Source organism: Phragmites australis, chromosome 3 (assembly GCF_958298935.1).
Source record: "Phragmites australis chromosome 3, lpPhrAust1.1, whole genome shotgun sequence".
NCBI classification, from domain to species: Eukaryota; Viridiplantae; Streptophyta; class Magnoliopsida; order Poales; family Poaceae; genus Phragmites; species Phragmites australis.
Window position 1 is genome coordinate 42,882,898 of NC_084923.1, and position 23,219 is coordinate 42,906,116.

At 43.4% G+C, this 23,219-nt stretch overlaps 1 protein-coding gene across 1 annotated transcript; it reads left to right on the plus strand.

Annotated features, from left to right (window-relative positions):
* The first annotated feature begins 2,377 nt into the window (after positions 1-2,377).
* LOC133913200 (FIP1[V]-like protein) lies at positions 2,378-21,278 on the plus strand. Its single transcript, XM_062356274.1, has 9 exons — positions 2,378-3,151; positions 4,963-5,192; positions 7,771-7,900; positions 7,984-8,052; positions 8,138-8,281; positions 9,235-9,336; positions 9,450-9,721; positions 15,950-17,579; positions 20,527-21,278. The coding sequence occupies exons 1-9, from the start codon at positions 2,480-2,482 to the stop codon at positions 21,094-21,096; spliced, it is 3,819 nt and encodes a 1,272-aa protein (XP_062212258.1). The 5' UTR covers positions 2,378-2,479; the 3' UTR covers positions 21,097-21,278.
* Positions 21,279-23,219: the final 1,941 nt, after the last annotated feature.

Sequence of the window (23,219 nt, forward strand, 5' to 3'; positions counted from 1 at the left end):
AATGGCATTGTGCGATGTTAATCAAAATGAAGGGCTAAAGCAAGCCACGTGGTAAGTATTAGACACCGATATATTAACACAAATTTATATTTATAAATAAAAATTTAATTGTTACCATATTACGATCCAGATAATTATCCAACCTTTTTCTCGATGGTGTCATACTTAGGATTTATTTTATCCATCTCAAGCTGGCCATCGCGTTTTAGAAGGCTATAAATGTAAGTATTCTCAAGAATACCTTTACACCACCCTTATGTTGTAGATGCTTTTTAGCTCTTATTAAATGGATGTATGCACTTATGACCTGAAGTTATAAGTTAAAGATTGCATATAGATTATAGGGTCATGTTTATATATAAGGTGATTCATATAGATGTGCTTGCATCACCATTCAAGAATTTGTTATGATGTAATAGACATTCCAAATGGAATATGTTTATGAATGCATCGTCAAGGTTCACAAATATTTTATCCTTATGTGAGGATCGGATGGATTCAATAATAACAATATCTTTTTCGGTGCAAATATAATCTAAAACAAGAACGTATGCATAAGGGACTAATGTTGCAAAAGAAGAAGGACAATAAATACGGTGAAAATAAGTACGTTGTGGGAAGACTCCGGTTGGGTATGCCTTTTTTGGTTTGATGATTTGGTAAGATCAAACAAATATACCAGTGACATAAGCTAAAACCACACAACAAAGGAATGAAATTTCAGATGAACATAGGGCTCATTGTTTAAGAAATCTCAATATAGCTTAGAGTATATTGATACATCTGTAACAAAAGAGATATTTTTTTGCTTAAATAATGTGATTGTAACGAAAGAGATCACTCATCAAGTCATTTAATCAACAGTTAAAATCACCAATCATCCATGAACGTGTGTGTATTTTTTCAAGTGACATAAATGCGTTGGTCGGAGTCCAACCGGCAATGTAACACGTGTATTCAGTAGGGTCCTTGTTCTCTTAATCGAAATTACGTAAGAAATCGGATTGTTTGATATGACACCCAATAATAAGTCCATTATGCTAAAATGCAAACTCAAATATATTACATCTATTTATTGAGAGAGATGTGCTGTATTACATTGAGAATATTATTTTTCCATCCATCCTAATCAAAAGTAGACATTGGAATTAGAAATAATAAAAATGGACTAATCAAATGCTAGATTTAAAAGATAGTTCGATGGTCGGTGACAAGGTTCGTAGGTCACAAAAGTTGCCGGCAGTAGAGCTTCAATGCAGGTGAAACTGTTGTTGGAGCTATTACAGGCTACTTTTCGAGAGAGAGTTAACATTGTCGTCGTCGACTTCTTCATTTGCGTCGACCTACACGTATTAGTGTAGTCCATCACTGCCATCTGTCATGTAAGTAAAAATGTATTTTAACCCACGGAAATGGTTAATCGACATTCTTTGTTCCTGGACGTTCCCATTAATCTCATCCGACTTCTTAATCTCGTCATCCAAGACATCATATAAAAATACAACATGGTTTTGCCGCTTGGCACTGGATCTAGATGGGACATGCACTAAAGAAGGGAGGATTGTCTACATGAAAAATGTATGATCGTGTGCAATTATATAAAAGAGGCCAGCGTTCAGCGAAAAGATTGATACGAGCGTGAGCGACTTGGGAAGTCGCGGTTCGCTTGTCCGTGCTCGAGTTGGTCGCAGCCGGCGGTCGACGAGGGAGGTCTGAGTTAGGATTAGGGTTAAGGTTCAGAGTTTGGGGTTAGGGTTCGAGATCCCGACGAGTCTAGAGGGAGATCCGGGGTGGTGACCGGTGAGACAGAGGAGGCAGGGGGGGGAGGGTAAGGAGGCGGAGGAGGCGATGGAGGATCGTTGGTGGGCGGTGTCAGTGGCGGGGGCGGCAAAGCAACTGTCCGACAACAGCTTAGTGTGGCGACGAATAACGGTGGCGGATCCGACAACGAGGAGCCGTCGGATACGATGAAGGAGGGTGGGGCGGGGGTGAGCACGACGAAGATGGAGGGCAGGGGCGAGAAAGAAAAAGACCTGCTAACACGTGTAGTTGTCGTTTTGCTGTCTGAAATCACACATGAGCAAACCTGCTAACACTCGCACAAATTAGACACCCAACGTTCGGTCTACATGGAAAAATATCTCAAGCGTCAATCACTTGATATCGTTGGCAGATTTGGAGCTTGACTTAAGGAATGATTGCACATTTGGTGACCATATGTTTGTAAAGAGAGGAAAGAGATTAAAACCGCTGAAGATTACCACCTCGTGTCATCGTTTTCCGAAAGTACATGTAAACAAATAGAATCAACGTAATTATCTCTCGGGAAAAAAAATGTGAAGGGGAAAAAATTCACTGAGACGAGGGCCCTTCTAATAGGCAGCAGCTGGCAAGCAAACTACACGACTCGTCGTCGTCCTCCTCCTGCCCCATATCGCCGCCGCCTTCCACACCCGCCTCCCCGGATCCCGCCGCCGAGATGGAAGACGACGACGAATTCGGCGACCTCTACACCGACATCATCATCCCCACTCCTGCCTCCACCTCCGCGCCCGCCGAAACCTTACCCCGGCCGCCCCCAAACCCTAACCCTACCCCTGCCCCCGCCGCGGTGGCGGCAGCGGAGGACGACGACGACTGGGTCGGCCCGCCCGGTGACTGGGCCGACGAGGACGACGATGGCGGCGCGCCCGTGTCGCCCGCGAAGCTTCAGGTTGCTGCGCCTGCTGCGAAGCCACCCCCCGCCACGGAGGATTCCGATCCGTTCACGGGGGATGGCGAGGGCGATTCCGGGCCGGCTATCCCGGGGCTCTCGTCGTCCGCCGCCGCTGGCGCGGCGGCGAGCGACGAGTGGGACAGCGACAGTGAGGACGACATCCAGATCGTGCTCAACGAGACGGATGGCCGCCGGGGGCTCGGGGAGGATGAAGGTGACGACGAGGACGGCGAGGACCTCGTCATTGTCGCGGACGGGCCCCACATCCCCGGGATGGAGGAGCAGGATTGGGGGGAGGACCCCGCAGCGGCGGCGGCAGAAGGGGAGCGGAAGGACGGCGGTGAGCCTGGTAAGGCGGTGGCGGCACCCGGCGGGAGGATCGGGTACAGTGGCGGCGGCCAGGGGTTCCACCAGCAGCACCATTCCATGTTCAAGGTCAGTTATTTGGGCCAAGAAGCCGTACGATGCGCTCCGGCCACCCCCACAGAGGGAGACGGCGTAAACCTTGTTGCAACTCGCTATGCTTTATGTTGTACTGTGCTATTTTGTGTAAATTTCTTATCAAGTTTAGTTTCTTTTTACAATCTTTTGCGTTCCTGCTTACCATTCCACAATGTAACTGTAAATGCATTAACATATAAAGGAAGAAAGAATGAAAATCCGATGATTTTGCATATTCTATTGGATGCTTCCGTATAGCAACTTCAAACGCTCAGCCCTTGGAAATGGCCATCTCTATGCTGAAGTTATAATTATTCGTCTAGGTGGGAGTTGCTATCGTGATGGTAATGAGGCTGATTGGTTACTAAGTTGCAAGTCAGTAATGCTACTTCAGTCTCCAGATGCAGATGTGATCTTGTCAAATCTGACCGTTTTGAAGAATGATGCCACTATTTCACATGTAGAGAGGTGTGCAGCTAGTTCAGTTCACCAATATCATTGTTGCCTAATAAGAGATAGGGGCACAAAGAAGTTGATATACTAGCTCAAAGAGCAGTCACTACGCTTGCCAAGCTGCCATAAATCCTAAGCTTCTGCAGTGTCCTAAAAATGTTAGCTGTTTGGTGGTATATACTCAAAGTTACGGTGCTCTGATGCTGTGTGTGCTCAAGTTATAGTCTCCTTGCCTCCCTGGCTGTAGTTTTAGAATTAGATAGCCGAGTTATTTTTGTCAGGGCTGAGCTCAAAAGCAAATTGACGATCGACTGCTGATGGATATGTTTTCTTTTCCTTGCCACCAATAGAAATATGACCCTGCTTACCTAGAAGAACCAGTTACAGCTTAATAAACCATTCTGAGCCTCTTACAACTCCTGGTCATTCGAGCAAGGTTATACCTTGTATGACCATATACGTGCAAGCATGACTTAAATGATTCAAATGCACCTGTAACTGTTATACAACAACAACAACAACAAAGCCTTTTGTCCCAAGCAAGTTGGGCTAAGCTAGAGATGAAACCTAACAAGAGCCACAGAGCCACAAAGCCACAAAGCAAGGTGGGGTAGCCTTTTGTCCCAAGCAGCTGTAACTGTTATGCTTGTTGCTAATCTATCATCAGCACTGAGGAGTTTTGTTTCGTATGGATCTCTGCATGGGGTTATCCATGCTCATATTGAGCTCTAATGTGGCGAATACCGGTTTTTGACTTAGGCATATTTGGATAATATCTTAATTTTGTGGTCTTGAGTTGTCTAAGAGACATTCTGCAACAACTTCAATTTTGCCTTTTTGAAGGAAAGTTGAGTTTCTACGAAGTGTGCATGTGATATTGGATAATATGTAAGCTGATGGTCCAAATTTATTCTTTTCATGTGGTGTTTCTTAAAATTATAACTTGCATACCAATCATCGCTCATGCAGGGAAAACAAACATTTGTATGCGCACAGAAGTGTTAGTTTAATATTGATAATAGTAGTTAAAGTTTGTTTCATTGAGAGCATGATGTATATTTTTATTTATCAGCTGTTCCCATGACTTGCATGTCGGCAAATAGATGATATTTCCACTTGAAAATTTGTTTGCTCGGGCAACTCTTCACCTTTTCTGGTTTCTTTTACATGAATAACATTTACTTCTCGAAAGTTTATGTTATGTTCTTTTTGTTGATTATTAGTGATTTAGCTACTTGAATAATTGTCTTTGTGGGTAATAACCGTTCACATCTTTTTTTTGTTACATGAAGTGTTCACTTTTTGAAAGTTCTTTTGTCTTTGTTTTGTTGATTTCTGTTTTCCTGTTGCAGTATGTACGCCCTGGCGCTACACCTGGTGCTTCAATGGGTGGGGCTCCCGGTGGTCCTGGTCAGTTCCGCCCTCCTGGACCTCCAGGCCCTTTCGCTGGTCGAGGAAGAGGTGACTGGAGGCCTGCTGCTGGTAGGGGCATGCATAAACATTCAGGCTATGGAACGACTCCATGGGGTGGTTCAAGGCGTGGTTTTGGTGGTGGACCAGACTTTACACTTCCTCCTCACAAGTAAGTTTATTGCTAGACATGCTAATAACAATAATTATACTTCTGGAATACATTATACCCTTTTAGTTGCATTTTTTACATTTGTGAACGTCTTATTGATTGTCCTAGTGTTAATAATAATTCTGTTATATATGCAAATAAATTGAGTTGTAGGGCCTATAGGCAGCTTATAGCACCAATCTGGACAACACTTGCTTTAGTGTTGGGCATCCAACTGCACAGTTGAGGTTATGAATTGCCGTTGGAACCAAGTCCTCTATGAGATGCGGTACGCGTGCATCCCACGCAGTCTAGCTTATGGCGTATGCAGTTAGTAAGGACTAAATTACACTCATCTTGTAAATCCAGAGCTGGATCCACACATCAGGTTATATGATAGTACGTAGCTGTGCCTGTTCTTTTATGCCAAAGAACCCCATGGAGAATGAATAATCCCTTCAGTTTGTAAAAGGATGATTTTTCATTAAGATGGAAGGTGATGAGGTTGGAACTATTTTGGGCGGGAACTTCTGATATTAACATTTGTGAACTGGGACTAATTTATGCACCAAACCTTGTGGTGTTTATTTGAAAATTAAGTCACATGGGCATAATTTCTGTGGCTTGATAGCTAGTAGAAATAGTAAGTTCCAAGGAAAAATTGTGTGAAACTTTATACATCATGGGGCAGACGACAAACCTCTTTGTGTTAGATCAACCAGGTCTAATCAATTGACATTTTTATCGAATGAGGAATACATGAATTTCCATTTAATACCAGACAATAGTATGACAAGAATCCACATGAATGGAGAAGTAGCATTTCATATTAGAGTGTGTGGATTCCTACTCATACTATGTCAGTTCAAGACACAGGGATTGCTCTGAAAAGATCGTGAAAAGTTCTTGCTTATGGGATTTGCTATGTTCCTTGTAAAAGTTTCTTCGAATTAGGAATGCATGAATTTCCATTTAATATTAGACAATAGTTTGACAAGAATCCGCATGAAATGGAGAAGTATTATTTCATATTAGAGACTGGATTTCCCACTCATACTATGTCAGTTTGGGACACGGGATGCTCTAAAAAGATCTTGAAAAGTTCTTGGTTATGGGATTTTATATGTTCCTTGTAAAAGTTCATGATCATACAGGTTTTCCTTTGGAACAAAGAAATAAAGAAGAAAATTCAGGACATGTTTTTTTTATGCCTTTTGGGTCTCACTTGTCTGTTCTATACATTCCACAAACGACGATGTTTGTATCCATAGTTCCACAGCTGTGTCTCGCAATATGTCCTATATCCATGGGTTTTTTTTTTTACAGTTTTTGGAACATCGATAATGTACTACTTGGAAGGTAGCTTTTTTTTTCTGGTATAAATTACCAATCTTGGACCACTTAGATGTCTGGGCTCATGTAAAACTACAGAAAAGCAGAGAACAAATGCATCATACTTACCCAGTTACCCAAGCAAATATTCTGAGCCAAATTTGATACTGAATGAAATCATTGAAGCTAGCATTGGATGATAGGGATGTGCTTGCTACATTCTCTGGCAAAATTTGGTTCACTTTGGGAAACCCAACTTTATATAATGAATGCACTGATTTTTTTGAAATAATATTATTTAATTGGAAAATTGCAAAAATAATAGTTAAATTCACAAAATTGCAAAAATAGGTACCTCTCGGCACGCGGAGTACTGACAATGGACCTGTCGGTACTCCGCATGCCGATAGGCTACAGGGACCTATCGGCATTCCACATGTTGACAGGTACTATGTCCACGATATTCAAAGAAAAATTCATAACTTTTTCATATGATCTCGTATGGAGATGATCTTTATATGAAAATTATAGCTATCGACGAGATCTACAACTTTGTAGTTGAACATTTTTTCATTTGAATCCGTTTAGATGCCCAAAAGGTGGCTAGAAGTTCCAGATCTAGTTTTTCAGATCTGAAATTTATAACCACTTTTTGTGCATCTAAACGGATTCAAATGGAAAAGTGTTCAACTACAAAGTTGCAGATCTCATTGAGAGGCACAATTTTCATATAAAGATCATCTCCATACGAGATCATACGAAAAAGTTGTGAATTTTTCTTTGAATACCGTCTGCGGGACATAGGACCTGTTGGCACACAGAATGACGATAGGTCCCTGGACACATTGCAGGCGTGCCGACAGGCCCCCCGGGCCCACTGCCACATAGGTTGTCGGCATGCGGAGTACCGACAGGTCCTTTGACGGTACTCCGTGTGCCGACAGGTACCTATATTTGCAATTTTGTGAATTTGACTATTATTTTTGCAATTTTCCAATTAAATAATATTATTTCCAAAAAAATTTGAATGCACTTTAGATTCTCAAGCACCTAGAGTCATGAAGAGCACTATCCTAGTTGCATGTGTGTCTGATTCTGGTCTAGGATGAGATTGAGTTCTGGGTATTTTTGTTCATTTACAGGCAATCCTAGTGCAGGCTCATTCATCAATTCCCTCTTCTAAAGCTAATATTTTGACTAAGGGCAGTTCTAATTTATGCTCATTCATTATTTTTTGATCCTAAAGATGATTATTGTTTTGAGTCAGGACAATTTTTGATATTGACGTGGATACCATATTTGAGGAGAAGCCATGGAAATACCCTGGTGCTGATATTTCAGACTTTTTTAACTTTGGTCTTGATGAAGATAAGTGGAAAGACTTCTGCAAGCAGCTGGTGAGTCCATTTTTAACACTTGGCAGTGCATATAGTTGTTTTTCTATATTCATTCCTTTAAACTATAATACTTTTATCACCAGGACCAACTGCGACTAGAGTCCACAATGCAATCTAGAATACGGGTGTACGAAAGTGGCCGCTCGGAACAGGTTTGTTATAATCCCATTATGGAAAACATCATCCTTCTCTATCTGTAGTGATGATGAATATTTTTTTTTATTGATTTACATTCAGGACTATGATCCAGATTTGCCACCAGAGCTAGCTGCTGCTACTGGTCATCCAGACATATCTGCTGACAATCGCAACAAAACGGATAACGGGCATACAGATTTCAGTGCCCAAGGAAGAGTTCCTGCAAACACGCGGGCGCCAGTGGTATAGAGTTCCCTCAACATCTGGAATTTTGTGTCCGATTCATGTTTTCTTTTAAGTCTTTGTTTGTTGTGGTGTATTTCCTATGCTTTATCATGTTATGGTTTTATGAGTGTAAGATAGATGGTTACTTCCAAGCATTCACATATCCTATTGTGCATATGCCACAAATTGATATTTTGCACACTCAATCTGTTTCATTGTTTTAACAGTTGTCTGCAACAGAGCAATCATGAATTCATGTCATTTACGGCCATCCATTCACAAGTCATTTTCCTTTTTTTTTTGACCGGAACAGTAAGGAAGGCCCCTACTGATATTTTTTCATTAATAAGAAGAACAAGTATTTACAAATGTACAAAGGACTGTAAGTCCAAAAGAGAGAGAAAGAGACTATCATAAGAAACTACTCAACCAATCTTCAAGGAGGGATCAAACTGATGGTTTTGCTCCTGTGATAATCAGCGCAATCTCAGCTCTGAACTCTCTTTTCCATCTCCCTAGGGATAGCACCCCTTCATAAAAAAATAATGCTATTGTGATGGCACAGATCATCCAACAGGCAGTGATGACTATTTTTCTGAATTTTTTTGCACCAAACCGATGCTTACCACTGAATGTTTAAGAAACGCCAGCACCATTGACTGAAAGGACTATGGAAGGAAAATTGGGCAAGGGTTTCTTCCACTTGACTGTTACAGAGGACACAGCAGTAGCTATCCAGCACCATATTTTTCCTTCGCAACAAGTTTCTAGTGTTTAGTCTGTCCTTCAAAAGCAACAGTTACAGATTCCATAGTTTTTCTCCTGTTGATTGTGTGTGGGTGTTAATATTTGATCTTCATAGATACTACATAGTATTGTTCCAGTAGCTTAACCCACATGTACTGTTTATTTTTCTTCTTTATCTGTGCCAGCCTGTTTACATTATATAGTGATGTGAGTTTGCTCTTCAGATGACAGGGAGACCTATACAAGTTGAAACTGGTTATGGAGAACGGCTTCCATCTATTGATACGCGCATACCTCGAATACGTGAGTCGGATTCTGTTATCGAGGTAAATTGTTTTCATGATTCATGTTACATCTGTTCTACGTTGGAGCAACTTGTTCTGTTTGGACTGCATGTCAGTTTATCATTAACCACTGTTAGCATTCCCTCGCTTTCTAGATTGTGTGCCAGGGCCATGATACAATGGACGAGGATACAGTGGACCAAACTGAGAAGGATTCTCGGGGAGGTAATAACGGAACCAATGATACTGAGCAGGGCAAGCACTATCCATCAGATAAGATGAATAATTCTGGTCGTAACTCAAAGTTGGGAAAGCCAGAACATAAGAGACGGTTACCAGTTTCATCTGACGGTGATGTGTTGTCCACTGATGCCCATGCCCACTCCCCTCCCAGCTACAAAACAAGAGGTTCTCCTCGCGGAGTAAGGTACGCCATATTGTTTAACTTATAGGTTGCACAGGATAACACAAGCTTTTGGGTTTCATCTCTAGCCTACCCCAACTTGCTGCTGCTATTGTTGTGCACAGGATAACACATTATTTTGTTCACTTTTTCGTGATTTCATTAGCTTAATTTCCATGATGAGATCACTACATGTCTCTTGTTCAGTGTACTCAACCAGATCATGATTGAGATGTTCTCACCTACAAAGCATATATATCGCACAATGATTACCCCTCTACAATTATTCGCATGTACTGCATGTCTTACTTGTTGATCCTCATCCTACGTGGGAGCCAGTATGATGTTTGAGCAAACTGATCAGCAGTGCTGCCTGTTGTAACATTGCTGTCCTGCTTGGGGAGTATTTGGACACAAAGTTATTGAGCTGGGACAGTGGCAGTTGCTGCACTTGAAATATCTGGAGCCAAAGAGTGAACTGGTCTGGGTCAACTAAAGATTGGAACTCGAACAAACCTACCCAATTGTCCAGTTTTTTTGCTTGTTCTAGAGACAAGTCTTCTGAGGAATTCCTGGATTTCAGTACTGCAAGGGGCGGGACATAGTAAATATGCTGTTGCACAAGAACCTGCGTCATAGATTTTCTTATCCTCTGAAAATTTGAGTAAATTACTAAATTTAAGAACACACCGTTTTCTTCTAATAGAAAATGTTCTTTAGTTAGGTGTTGATGTCTTCTATAATTAAGTAAAGTTGGGACAAGTAAACACTAAACGGTATATCTTCTCAAGGAAAATGCTAAAAGAAAAACTCAATAACCAATTGAATGTGATACTGTTTTTAATATTAATGTATCCGACACGCAATATCTCTTTTACTAATTGTTTAGGACATCTAGATCGTCAAATGCACACCCTGACTGTTACTTTTCTAATTTTCTGTTTGCAAAATATTTTAGAATGTAATAGTATACTGAAGTACTTTTGATGGCAGATCTATCAGCACCATTTTCATGTGACAAACCAAAATACTTTTATGTGTCTTAGTGGTTAAATTTTGAAAAGTTTGATTGGACGATCTCTGGGGAGAGCCTCTATTTTAGAAGCTGCTATATAAAATATGAATTAATGGAGTTGAATCTAGCTTATATTGCTGGAATTGATCCTGCGAGGGGTGGGTCATAAGAACACACGCGAGTACACACTGGACACAAGAGTTTTCTCGCTGCCAGCAACTTCTGATGTTTATTGAAACACCCAAAAGCAAAGCATATAGCCGCTAACAACTTCTACTTATTGGATTTAAACTCATCCAATGATGCACATATGGGGAGAGGGGTGTGCTGCCCATTATATAGGCTCTAAACTCGGCTACAACGAACTCCAGCAGCTACGCAACATACACTTCCTCCTCCAATTCGCTGTTAAGAAATGCAGATTTCACATTCATGTGATGGATCGGCCATTCCTCTTGGGCAGCTAGCGCCAGCAACAGGCGCACGGACTCCAGACGGGCAACAGGTGCGAATACCTCATCGAAGTCCACGCCTGGCTGCTGCACATAGCCCTTGGCGATGAGGCGGGCTTTGTGCTTGATCACAACCCTGGCTTTGTATTTATTGAGCTTGACCACCCATTTGAGCCCTATTGGGCGGTGTTTACATGGCAGCTCCACCAGCGTCCATGTCCCGTTCTCGACGGACTTCATCTCTTCCAACATCGCTGCTCGCTATGCCGCGTCACGTTCTGCCTCGACGAAAGAGCTCGGCTCTCCTGCGCTTGCCGGGTGCAGCTCGATGTCGTCCAAGACACGGGTAGCGTATCCCACCAGAGCTCCCCCATCGCTGAGCAGCTTGTCAATGATGCGGTAGCATACTGGGTTGTCGTCGTGGTGTGCGTCGAGCCTGGCGTCGTCATTCGGCGGTGACGTGACGAAGTTTGCCTCCTCGGATTCACTGCTCGGCGTTCTGGGCGATGCATCGCCCAACACTGGACTTGGTGTAGGTGGTTCCGCCGCCGGTGTTCCTCCCCCGGTTGAGGTGGGCTCGTCTTTCATTGGGAGATGGACTTGTCTCACCATGAACTCCGCGGCGAGGTCGCTTGACGGAGCCACGCTCCCAGCTGCATTCGCCTCCCAGCTCCATCCAACATTCTTGTTGAAGATCACATCTCGTGACACGTGGACGCGCTTGATGCTAGGGTCGTAGAGGTGGTATGCCTTCACACCACGCTCGTAGCCGATGAAGACACGTTGCGTGCTCCTTTCATCAGCCGTGGGATGAAGTAGACTCCGGAGAGCGCCTTGTGCTCTCCGTTCTTCTCAGCGAACAGAATGGTGCCACAATCGCGGATGTCGACCACCGAGCCATCTTCGAAGTGGACGGAGCCCACCACACCTTGATCAAGCTCGTGAAGACATCGTTGCGACCTATCATGTGGTTGGTGGCGCCGGTGTCAAAGTACCAGCCCTCCAGGTGGTCGTTGTCGTTGTTGGCACCAAGGTGGACTTGCGTGTGCGACTCGTCGAGGTGGATGTGGCTTGGCGGCGGCTCTTGCGCTTCACTGAGAGCACATACCTGAGCCATCAAGAGTGCATGCTCGTCTTCTTGTCGTGGGAGAGATCACGTGCGACCTCCTTGCCATCGAAGCTGTTGCCCCCTCCCCCCTCTTCCTCGGTGCGCACGGGCAGTGACAGGCATTGCCACCGCCCCATGCCACTGCCTGAGGACCTTGCGCCCTGCTTCCGCTCCTTGATGCGCGCGAGCATTGCTCCTTGGTGAGGAGGAGCTTTCCGCCGATGGCAAGGGATTCTTCCGAATCGAGACGATCATCCACCGCCTTTAGCCTCCCAGTCGAGAGATCGAGAAGTCTCGATGGACAAAGCAATCTGCGAAAATCTCTTGGGGACTACTTGTAGATATTATTCTACCACATTCAGTTCTTCCATCGTTTCTTTGAGCGTGGTGAGGTTGGTGATTGTTAGGAATAGCAACTTGTATTCAGTGGTAGCCCATTAGGGCAATATATAGAGTACAAGAGTGAAACCCTAGACTAGGATATTACAATAATACCCTTGACTATTATACCTTTAACACCCTTCCTCTCAAATGCAAGGTGTAAAAAACTTAGACTAATATATCAAAAAACTTCTCTTCAAAGCCGTCGTAGAGTGAAGTCTTGTAATCCTGTCGAATCAAGCCGAAGAAGTGCATAACGAATCACAGTAGTCGTGATGATGACAACAAAGAGTGCCCGAATCGCAACAAAGTGACGAAGAGTAGCAAGACAACAAACGAAGTTATCACTAGAGCTATGGAAAGACCAAGACGACAAAAGAATGCCTTAGATCAAGAATGATGAGTAGCAAGACAACAAATGAAGTTGTCACTAACGCTACGAAAAAATCTAAATGGCTAAGTAGCATCAAGAACAACTATAAAGAAATCGACTAATGGACGATGGAATATGTGGAGTCACACGACATAGAAGAAACCAAAGAAACGAATGGACTTGGATGGATGTAGCGGAAAATAAAGACTCTAAAGAAAATTAGAGATCCTAGTAACACTAAGACTAGCAATGCTCTAAGACGAGACATACTAATCTAGCAAGCATCAACAAAACAAAAGATAGAGAGCACTGCTTGGCCAATACCCAGCAGCACAGCAAAACCCCCAAAAAACAACACGTGCAACCTTGATCAACAAAGGAGGACCACACCGCAGGAGAGGCTGTAGCAAACCAAGAATTGATCATCCTGCCAGCAGTGCAAAGCCTCCAAGTATCATGCACACGTGCAAGCAAAAGTGACTGAAGAGCATCTACCAGTGCATGCAACAAACAAGAATCCGATACAAAGATCGATGCACCCCTGAGAGCTCTTCATCTGCCGTTGCAACCGCTGGTTTCCCAGGCAAGCTTGTTAGGGATGCGCAGACTGTCGTAGGAGTTAGGCAGCAACACCTGTAGGTGCTTACGAGCGATGTCGCCATGGTTGCCAGACGGCGCCATGGCCAGGGATGCACGTGGAGTGAAGTTGGCGGAGCAGAGCTTGCCGGGCAGAGTGGAGCCACCGAGCGGAGCGCTGGGGTGAAGTAGAGCCGACACGGGTCCGGCCGGGCGAGGCGGCACGGATCCGGCTCGGATCCAGCTAGTGAAGCGGCTGGCGACCGCTGGCAGATCCGACCAGGTGGGGAGCGGATCCACCTTGCCCCACCTCGACTCCCCACGTCGAGGTAGGGCAGAGTCGGGTGGCGCGAGGTAGAGCTGAGCCGGGACTGCTCGACGTGGTGACGTGCGGAAGGCGAGACCGGGCCAGGGTAGCCCGATGTGATGGCGCGAGAGTCGAGCAGGCGGGTGGCTAGTGAAACCGAAGCCCCAGCGGGCACGGCTCACTGGAGAGGCGACTGGATCAGGCACAGGACAGTCGGATCAAGCACGAGACGACAGCTGACGGGGCCAAGGCTGGCGGGTTGCCGAAACTAGTGGGTGGAGTCGAGTGGGGACGAGCTATGGCGACGGGTGGAGTCGAATCAGCCAAATCGAATGGGCGGCCGATTTCAGAGGTGTCTTCGGGTAGGTGAGAGGGAGCCGGGTGGCAAGAGGAAAGCCAACTGATGGGGGGAGAGAGAGAGAGAGTCAACAACCGAGGAATAGATCTATAAGGGACCAGTAGAGGCGTGGAAGTTGCAACACGCCGCCAGGAACGAGGTAGGACGAAAGAAGAAAAATCTGAACTCTAAATTTTGGCTCTGTATACCTTGTTAGGAATAACTTGTATTCAATGGTAGTCCATGAGGCAATATATAGAGTACAAGAGGGAAACACTAGACTAGGATATTACAATAATACTCTTAAATATTATACCCTTAAAAGCGGTTGGAGAGACGCATCGCGAAATCGTCGATTGTCTCCCCGTCACGGAATGAAATTGCCTCGAATTCCTTCCGTAGCTGTTGCGCCGAGGCCTTGCGGACGTGATTGTCGCCGACACACATCGATGTGATGGCGTCCCAAGTCTGCTTGGCGATCATCTCCTGGGGCACGGCACAGAGGATGGCCTCCAGCGCCATACGATCTTCCTGGAAATTCGCATCGCCAAACTCTACTGCGTCCCAGAGACCGCGAGCCTGTAGCATGTCCTTCGTGAGCAGGCTCCAGTCGCCGTAGTTGCTCCGTGTGAGGATCGGGTACGATGTGCCACCAACCTCCTTGACCACACGCTAGACGACCACATTGCATCCACCGACGTCTCGGTGCCACAATCATCGTGGAGGCAACGATGGGGAGTCGTGGTGGTTGAATTGCCTCTGAGGACTCAAAGCCGCACCACTCGTAGGAGCCGACATCGCGGGGATCAATCAACCCTGGCTCTGATACCAATTGATGTAATCCAGTGTGCCCACGCGTGTGTTCTTACGACCCACCCCTCGCAGGATCGATTCCAACATATATCTGTAGATACATGTTTGACACTATACAAGCCATGAGGATGGATTTATAAACTAGAACAAAAAGATTATTCTGCATTTAGAAATATATCTGAAAAAAAATATTGTAGACGGGTAACTGGGATAACCACATCACCTCGCCTAGCGGAGCTATGATCTTTACTTTGTTTATTTTCTTGCTTGCCCTAATACACAGCTATTGCCAACTATATAGCCAACCAACTAAAGACTTCCAATCCTAATCCAACTAACTATTATATCGAATCCAACTTTATCTCCTAGCTGATTCTATCTCTAAACAAATCAAATGCTAAATTACTAAACTTATCTCATAATTAAAAAGGTAACCTATCTCCTAACTTGATCTCATGCTCTATTGCGCCGATATTCCATAACAAAAGTGAATGCAGTTCAATCACTCATCCCATGAGCTTGGGGGTTGACTTGGTTGATATCTGATCTGGGTAGTGATAACAGTGGACGAGGATGCCGACAGACTGTAGTCTTGGCATCATTTATCAGACTAATACTAGGTATTGGAAGTTTTTTATCCAGTTGAAGGATACTGGCTGCACATACTCGAAGATCTGGATTTTGGAGAACTCTAGATGATGTATCTGTTTCTTTTCCTTTCTTTTCTTTTGCCTATGCACTTCTTCTGTATTTGTCATATGTTTTTTCACTGCTCTATTAGCTTCATTTTCCTTATGAGCTCTCTTAAAACAATTTCCACATTGCTGCCTTTAGTTTTTCATTTTTGTTGAAGTTATATTTCTAATGCTTGTCCCCAAAAATTTATTAAGGTCATTGAAAGGAAGCTCACTGGGTCAGGACTCTAGTCGAGAAATTGAAAGCTCCAATGAAGTAATACCTCGCCAAACATCCTCGAAGAGACGCCGTGATTCCCAGAGAGAGAACCCTGTTGAGGGCTCAGAAACTAAGGGTGATTCAGAAGGGTCACTTGTTGCTGCTGATGATACGGCAGATAAGCTGAGTGTAGAAGATCACTTTGATGATAATGATGATAGGCTCACACTGGTTGACAGTGCTGAAGTGGATGGTGATGATGCTACCTCAGACCCTAACACACCTAGCGAGACAAATGAGGGTGATAACTTGGTTCACTCTGGTAAAACGCAGAAACTTATTCCTGTGGTTGAGCAGCCCACTGGACACAATAGCAGTGAGCAAGATGAATTGAGGGCACCGAATAGTGACAATAGTAAAGGGAGGTCTGGTAGCAGCAAAGATCAGCAGAAACGCCTTGAGTCAGGTGAAGAGGTTCTTCAAGATAGACATTCAAGGCAAGTAAATGATGTAAGAAGGCATCATGATGTGGAAGAGCGTAACCTCCGTCGAAAGGATGAGCACTCTCGAGATGTTAAACCAGATGTTGAAAGATCACATTTGCTCTCTAGAGGCAGGGAAGATATCCACCAGCCTTATGCAAACAGAGATCGGGTTGACATGCGGGGTAGAAGTTATGATAGAGTAAGAGATACAGAAATTTGGCTGAGGAGAGAAGATAGTGTTCACAGTAGACGATCTAAAGAGGAAGATTTGAGGCTGGAGTACAATGCTGAAGTTGGTGCAAGGCATAGAAATAAGGCAAGACCCATTGACAGGAATGATAGAGATGAAGATCTTCATTCACGGAAACGTTTGGATGATGGTGACTGGAGGGGCTCTCGACAAAGAGAGCGTGGTGATATGGTTTTGAATCGCCGTGAAAATTTGGATGATTCTCATATCAAGAGACATAAGGACGATGAGAACTTGCGGAGAATGAAGCCTGAGAATGAAGAGTCGATGCATGGTTATAGAGCAAGAGATGATCATAACAGAAGAAAGAGAGAGAGAGATGATGGAAATGATCAGAAAAGAAGAGATGATAGTGGTAGGATGCGGGAGAAGGTTGATGATCGTTATCATGCCAAACACAAAGATGACAACTTGCGGCAGAGAGACAGAGAGGACAGACAGAGACCCAAGCATGAAAACACATTAACCCTTCAGAGAGAAAAAGGAAGAGGAACCGGTCGGGGTGGACGGATTATGGATGATAAGTTAGTCAGTGGTGGTAGGAAGAAGGATGATCCGAGATCTTCAGCATTAAGCAAAGACACCCAAGAGCGCACCAGGCAAAATGAACCTTTGAGGAGAGGTCAGGGTGCGGAAGATAACAGCATACAGAATAAAGGTCGTTCTGATGTACATCCACGCGATGACAATTCAAACAACAATGGGAGAAACTCCAGGCAAGAAAAACTAAACAATAATCGTCTATCTGGCAGTTCTGATGCTCGCCATGCGGGTAAAGATAGGTACAGGGAGACCACAAGAAAGGGCAGAAGTTCCGAGCCTAGTGAGCACGATCTTCACAAATCGAGCAAAAGGAGACGTGAAGACCATGACAGCCATCGCACTGGGAAGGTATGAAATCATTGTCGAAAGTGGCTTCCTAAATGCATAGGCATTAGAAATTGAGGAAGCAGGTCACCTAGTTACCAGAATAATGGCAAAATTAAGATAGCTAAACTGGAAACATTTAGCACGTTATTTTGTTTTGAAGCTCTTTTCAAATTTAATCCCTATTGTTGTTGCAAAAGATCTGCTGCAAAGTATCTGCAGTGTGTGATCGTCAAGTGAAAAAATATTAGTACTAACGGTGGATATATTCTTGATTCTGGTCTTAGGGATCTTATGTCTACAGTGCTTGTGGTGGCTGTTTCAGGACAAGTTGGTAGTTCTCCAGTTATCTGGCTAGTGGATAGAATTGTTTGCATAGAGCCAGAGATTATTTATTTTTCACTAAAAAGATGTCAAAAATCTTAATATGCAAGGATCTTGTTTTCTTGTTAATGCATTTACCGAGTTGAGTAGTCAGATATGTTGTATACTTTGTTTAGTAGTACAGTGCTCGTGCTTTGCAACACATCCCAAATAAACCATGCCATATGTTTCAGCTCGAAAAACAAAATAGTGATGGTATTGTATATTGCCTATGCTTCGCATGGTAACCTTATATGGTAAGTTGGTAACATAATTACAGCCATGAAGCATTGTGCTAGTAGGTATAGGATATTGTGATATACTTTATGTAACGTTCATTATTCAACCTTGAATACTCCAGGTAAACAGAGGTTAGTTTACCATCTACTGGCTGCATGCTAGGATTCAGGATTACTAACATTATAGTACCGGGGCAGACACCTAAATAGCGATAAATAAATTATTAATTTACAACCAATAATAGTAGGGTAAGATTGCCTGAAAGCAACTAATGTATACACTACTAAATAGAACTCCCTGGAAAAAGTACAGAGTCGTAAAGACTGTGGTACTTGTATTTATAGTTCTCTCCAGTAAGGTCGCTTGAAATCAAATAATAATATAATATACACCACTGCAAATGTCGAAATAGCTATTACAATATTCAGAAATTTGCATAGAAGATCACCAAGCTGGACCAATTCACGGGCTGGCTTGTTTGTTGCAGTTGAAAACTTGAGTGCACAATGCTTCCATTTCACTAGGACCTGCCTCATTATGTTACCTCCTACGGAGAGGCTATGTCTGTTGTGGCTAGTTGAGTGCTGCATAAATGATTAAATATTAATAGCATCCGTTCTTGCACCATGTCCAGAATTCTGATATCTTCAACCAGCTGTACTGCTGCAAAACAAGCCATAACCAGCGCATAAATGTCGAAATAGCTATTACAATATTCAGAAATTTGCATAGAAGATCACCAAGCTGGACCAATTCACGGGCTGGCTTGTTTGTTGCAGTTGAAAACTTGAGTGCACAATGCTTCCATTTCACTAGGACCTGCCTCATTATGTTACCTCCTACGGAGAGGTTATGCCTGTTGTGGCTAGTTGAGTGCTGCATAAATGATTAAATATTAATAGCATCCGTTCTTGCACCATGTCCAGAATTCTGATATCTTCAACCAGCTGTACTGCTGCAAAACAAGCCATAACCAGCGCATAAATGTTAATAGCATCCGTCATGCTGGCTCTGAGGCAATTGCAATTTGTATTCAGTATACTGATGCATATCCAGCAACACATGAACATCCTTAGTTCTTTTTTAGGGATGCAAAGCATGCTAGTTGCGTTGTCTTTTAAACATTTGTTTTTGTGGCAGACTCGCAGCTACTAGCCCGATAGACAAATTATTTTTCGTTCTTTCATGCATATAATTAATAAATTATCTTGTTTAGTTATCCAACCCATAACAAAACTGCAATTTCTAGGGCTTTCTAAGAATTATGCCATTCAGTGCTAGCATCGATGAGAAAAAATTAGAACCATCATTAAGCTTCACAAAAACATTGGCACATTGCACTCTTCTTTTTCTTGCTTCTTTATGATGGAATTGTAGGATTCTGGGAGATAATGAATGAAATCAGGTGAGGTGCGCAAAATAAGACATAACAAGGAGGGGTTACTTTTGCACTTCTATAGGATGGTAGTATATGACTGAGCTCAGTAACTCAGTTGGCACAAAATCGATGGAGTTGAGGGCACACATGAGCTATGATTTGTGAACATATTTGAGCCCTAATCGATGGAGTGGAGAATTGTTGCCTCCAGGAACCAAGATCATCGTGGGATGAGAGAATGAGGAAGGGGAGCGGCTACTGAATAGAAACAGGTAGTGCAAGCATGACCAGATGAGCCTTAGGTGTGGGACCATAGCCATATGGATGGGCTTATCGTGAGGGATTTGTGGGTGCAGAGGCAGACACTTTGTTCTAATAATGTTTTTTAGTGGCTGAGTGAAGATCTTACCCTGTGGGGTCTAACTGCGTGCCCAGAAAACCTGTGGGGTCTATCGCTCAATCTAAAAAACTTGGAGTGGTGTCTTACCCTTTCTGGCCCAAGTTTGCTTGTGATGCAGTTGAATTTGTAGAAGATTGACACATGCAATTGTTGGCTGAGCCGCTAATAATTTCACTTCAAACTAAATCGGCACGTATGTGTTTAATGCATGTCTGTAGACTATGCACATCATGATCTGTTGGATATTATCAAACATGCCAGGATTTCTTATGTACACACAAAATTCAAATAATATTAATATGAATTTGTAGCTCTGATTTTGGTGTCGTTAGTCCGTTAATTTCTTTTTGGCCAGTGGTAGGTGTGATTCATGTGTGTACCCTTTGAGAGTGATTTCTGTGGTCAGCAAATATTTTTGTCTGTAAGATGAAAACCATTAAAGCACGACTCTGGTATAATCGAGTACAACATTTTTACGAAGGAAATTTACTGCTTTTGGTTTACAGTTTTTTTTTTTTTAAAAAAAATGCTCTTTTGGTCATATTCACTCCCTCAAGGCCTCAACAATAACGCAATATAACTCTGTATAGGTTGAGACAAAAGGAGCGAGTGAGCTAGAGAACAATAGAGATCATGCCACATTATCCAAGAAGAGCCAGAATCCTCAACTAGATAATTCTTTCATGAAACAAGTGGAAGATGACACCATATCAGATGATGAAAACCATGAGGATTCAAGAAGGGGTCGCTCTAAGTTGGAGCGATGGACTTGCCACAAAGAGATAGAATATAGTAATGCTGACAATGAAACTACACAACCATTTCCGTCCATCAAAGCTGATGTTCAAGCCCCCACTGCTGATGAGTTTGGTAAATCTGAAGTTTCTGCTATAGTTGGCAATTCAGATGTCAAGAGTAGTGGTGATACTGGGCAGACATCTGACAAGATGACTGAGGAGCGTGATCGACATCTAGACACAGTTGAGAGGCTGAAGAGACGAAGCGAGCGTTTTAAACTTCCCATGCCCGGCGAGAAAGAGGCACCACAAGGCAAAAAGGTGGATACTGAATTGCAGCTTCCCCAAAATGAATCTGCTACTGCTGATATGGAAGTGAAGACAGAGCGGCCAGCTCGGAAGAGGAGATGGACTGGGAGTTAAACAAACTGGAACGGCATATTCACTTGAAGAAAATTCGGCAGATGCTAGCACTTCGGCATGTTTTTTTCTCTTACAAACGAAAGTTTAATTGATGTATGATTTTACTGTTTAACTTATACCTGTACGTGTAAGCTTACATAGTTGATTTGTCTCTGGGAACTGGATACTGTACTTTCTTCTCATCCCTTTCCCCACTATGATTCTGGTGACATAAATGTGTGGCACCGGTGCCACTGAACTCTGGATAGTTCCGAGGCTGTTATGAGAAGTAATCGCCTCGGAGTTTCCCAGTTGAATCACTGGGTTCCGCAGGAGCTACAATCGAAGAAGCTGGAGCGCCTATACTGCAAGCTGCTTTCTTATGAACTGCAGGTGGCCTGGAAGCATTGGATCATGTATCATTCTTGTATTGATATGAGTTACTCTTAATCTATGGTGGTTGGATGTTTGCTATGTGATGCTGGCTGCAGAAGCAATCGATTCAGCATCCTGTTCATGGATACCAGGTGATAGAGACCTAGAGCTAGAGATTTCAGAACTGATATAGCCACTGATTTGTATGCTTCATATTGTCATAGTCATGTACATTCTGATAAACATATAACTGCTATGCATCAGTTATTAGATGCAGCAAGAGAGTTTATAGTGTAGAGTTGCATGCTGCACGGAATATTTTGGACGGAGCAATAATATATAACTGTAGGCAGTGCTAGGTAGAGCATATGGTTGTAGATTAGCGATGTATGTAATTATTTCTCGTTGAATTTTACTAATCATACATACTTTAGGATGGCACAATTTATGACCTGATTGAAATTTAGCGCTGGCTCTGCTCTCCTCGTGAGTTTGGCCGTTGTATGATTGCATCTCTTTGCCAGTGCTGCTCCTGGTAAGAAAGTAAAATTCGCACATCGAAATCGAAGGCGATTACGCCAGACCGCCTCTGAAGAAGACACAAGCTTGCGGAGGGAAAAGAAGAACACCACGCCAGGTAACTTTCCCAGCACTACCGCGCGTGCCATACTGCCGGAGGTGGGAGCCCGCGGCACATGGGACACCGCAGCTTTGTCAACGATGCAGATGTGCCCAGCTCAGTCCGAGGTTCGTGCATACCATCTAAACATTCGCTGGTCACCTCCTAAACTACAAAATCATTGTGTTTGTATGCACACGACAGCTCACAAATTTTCCACAAGCTTAGAAAGCCTCTGCCCGTGATTCCCCCTTGCGCTAGAGAATCAGTGGAAGCAGAAATTTGGCAGTCGACAGGAAAAGGTTCTGCTCACTCCGAAGTTCGTACTTTCCACTTCAATACGCAGCAAGTCACGGAGGCTTCCTCGCGCACCGCACAGGGGACGCAGCTGAGTCGGACGGCAAGTTCGAGGAGGCGCTGCACCTCAGCTGCTGGTCTTCTTGAAGCCATGCGCCGTAGACTCGTGGGTGATTACGCACAGGGAACAAGGTTTTGCTTTCTTTGGTTTGCAAATTATGAACAAACAAAGACGAGAGATGCATGCGCCGATCGAAGGAACGGATGCACGTTGATTTCTTTCCCCTTTTTCTAATTTCTGATGACGTGCATGATAATATGTAGATAAAAGATGCTCGCTACTGCTCCTACTATCTGTTGCTCTGTGCGTGCGTATGTATTTCTTTTTTCCTCTCTGATAAATCTTCAATGTTGCGTCTTGTTCTTTTGAGATTTACATGAGAGCTCGTTGACGTGCTATCAAATCTCAATCGGTGTTGTCGGATTAGGCAACAAACAATGGCGTGAATTAGCAACTGATCAGACGGTCCTGAACAACCAGAAAACTAACATTAAGCATATTCATGCATACATATACACACAAAAATAGCAACAAAAGGATTCTTTGACGATTGGCTGCCACGTCAGAGACAGAGCTGAACACGACTTTTAACTTTTCAACGGTCCTTTTTTTGTTTGCTGCGGATGAATTTTTTAAAACCGTACCGTATAAACATACTTATTATAACCGTACCATATAAACATACTTATTATAGTTATATTTGTTAAAAAGAAGATTATTTGATCAGTTATATCTATCTGAATATGTTAAACTAAGTTTTTATTAGTTGATTGAATCTGAAATTATATAAAT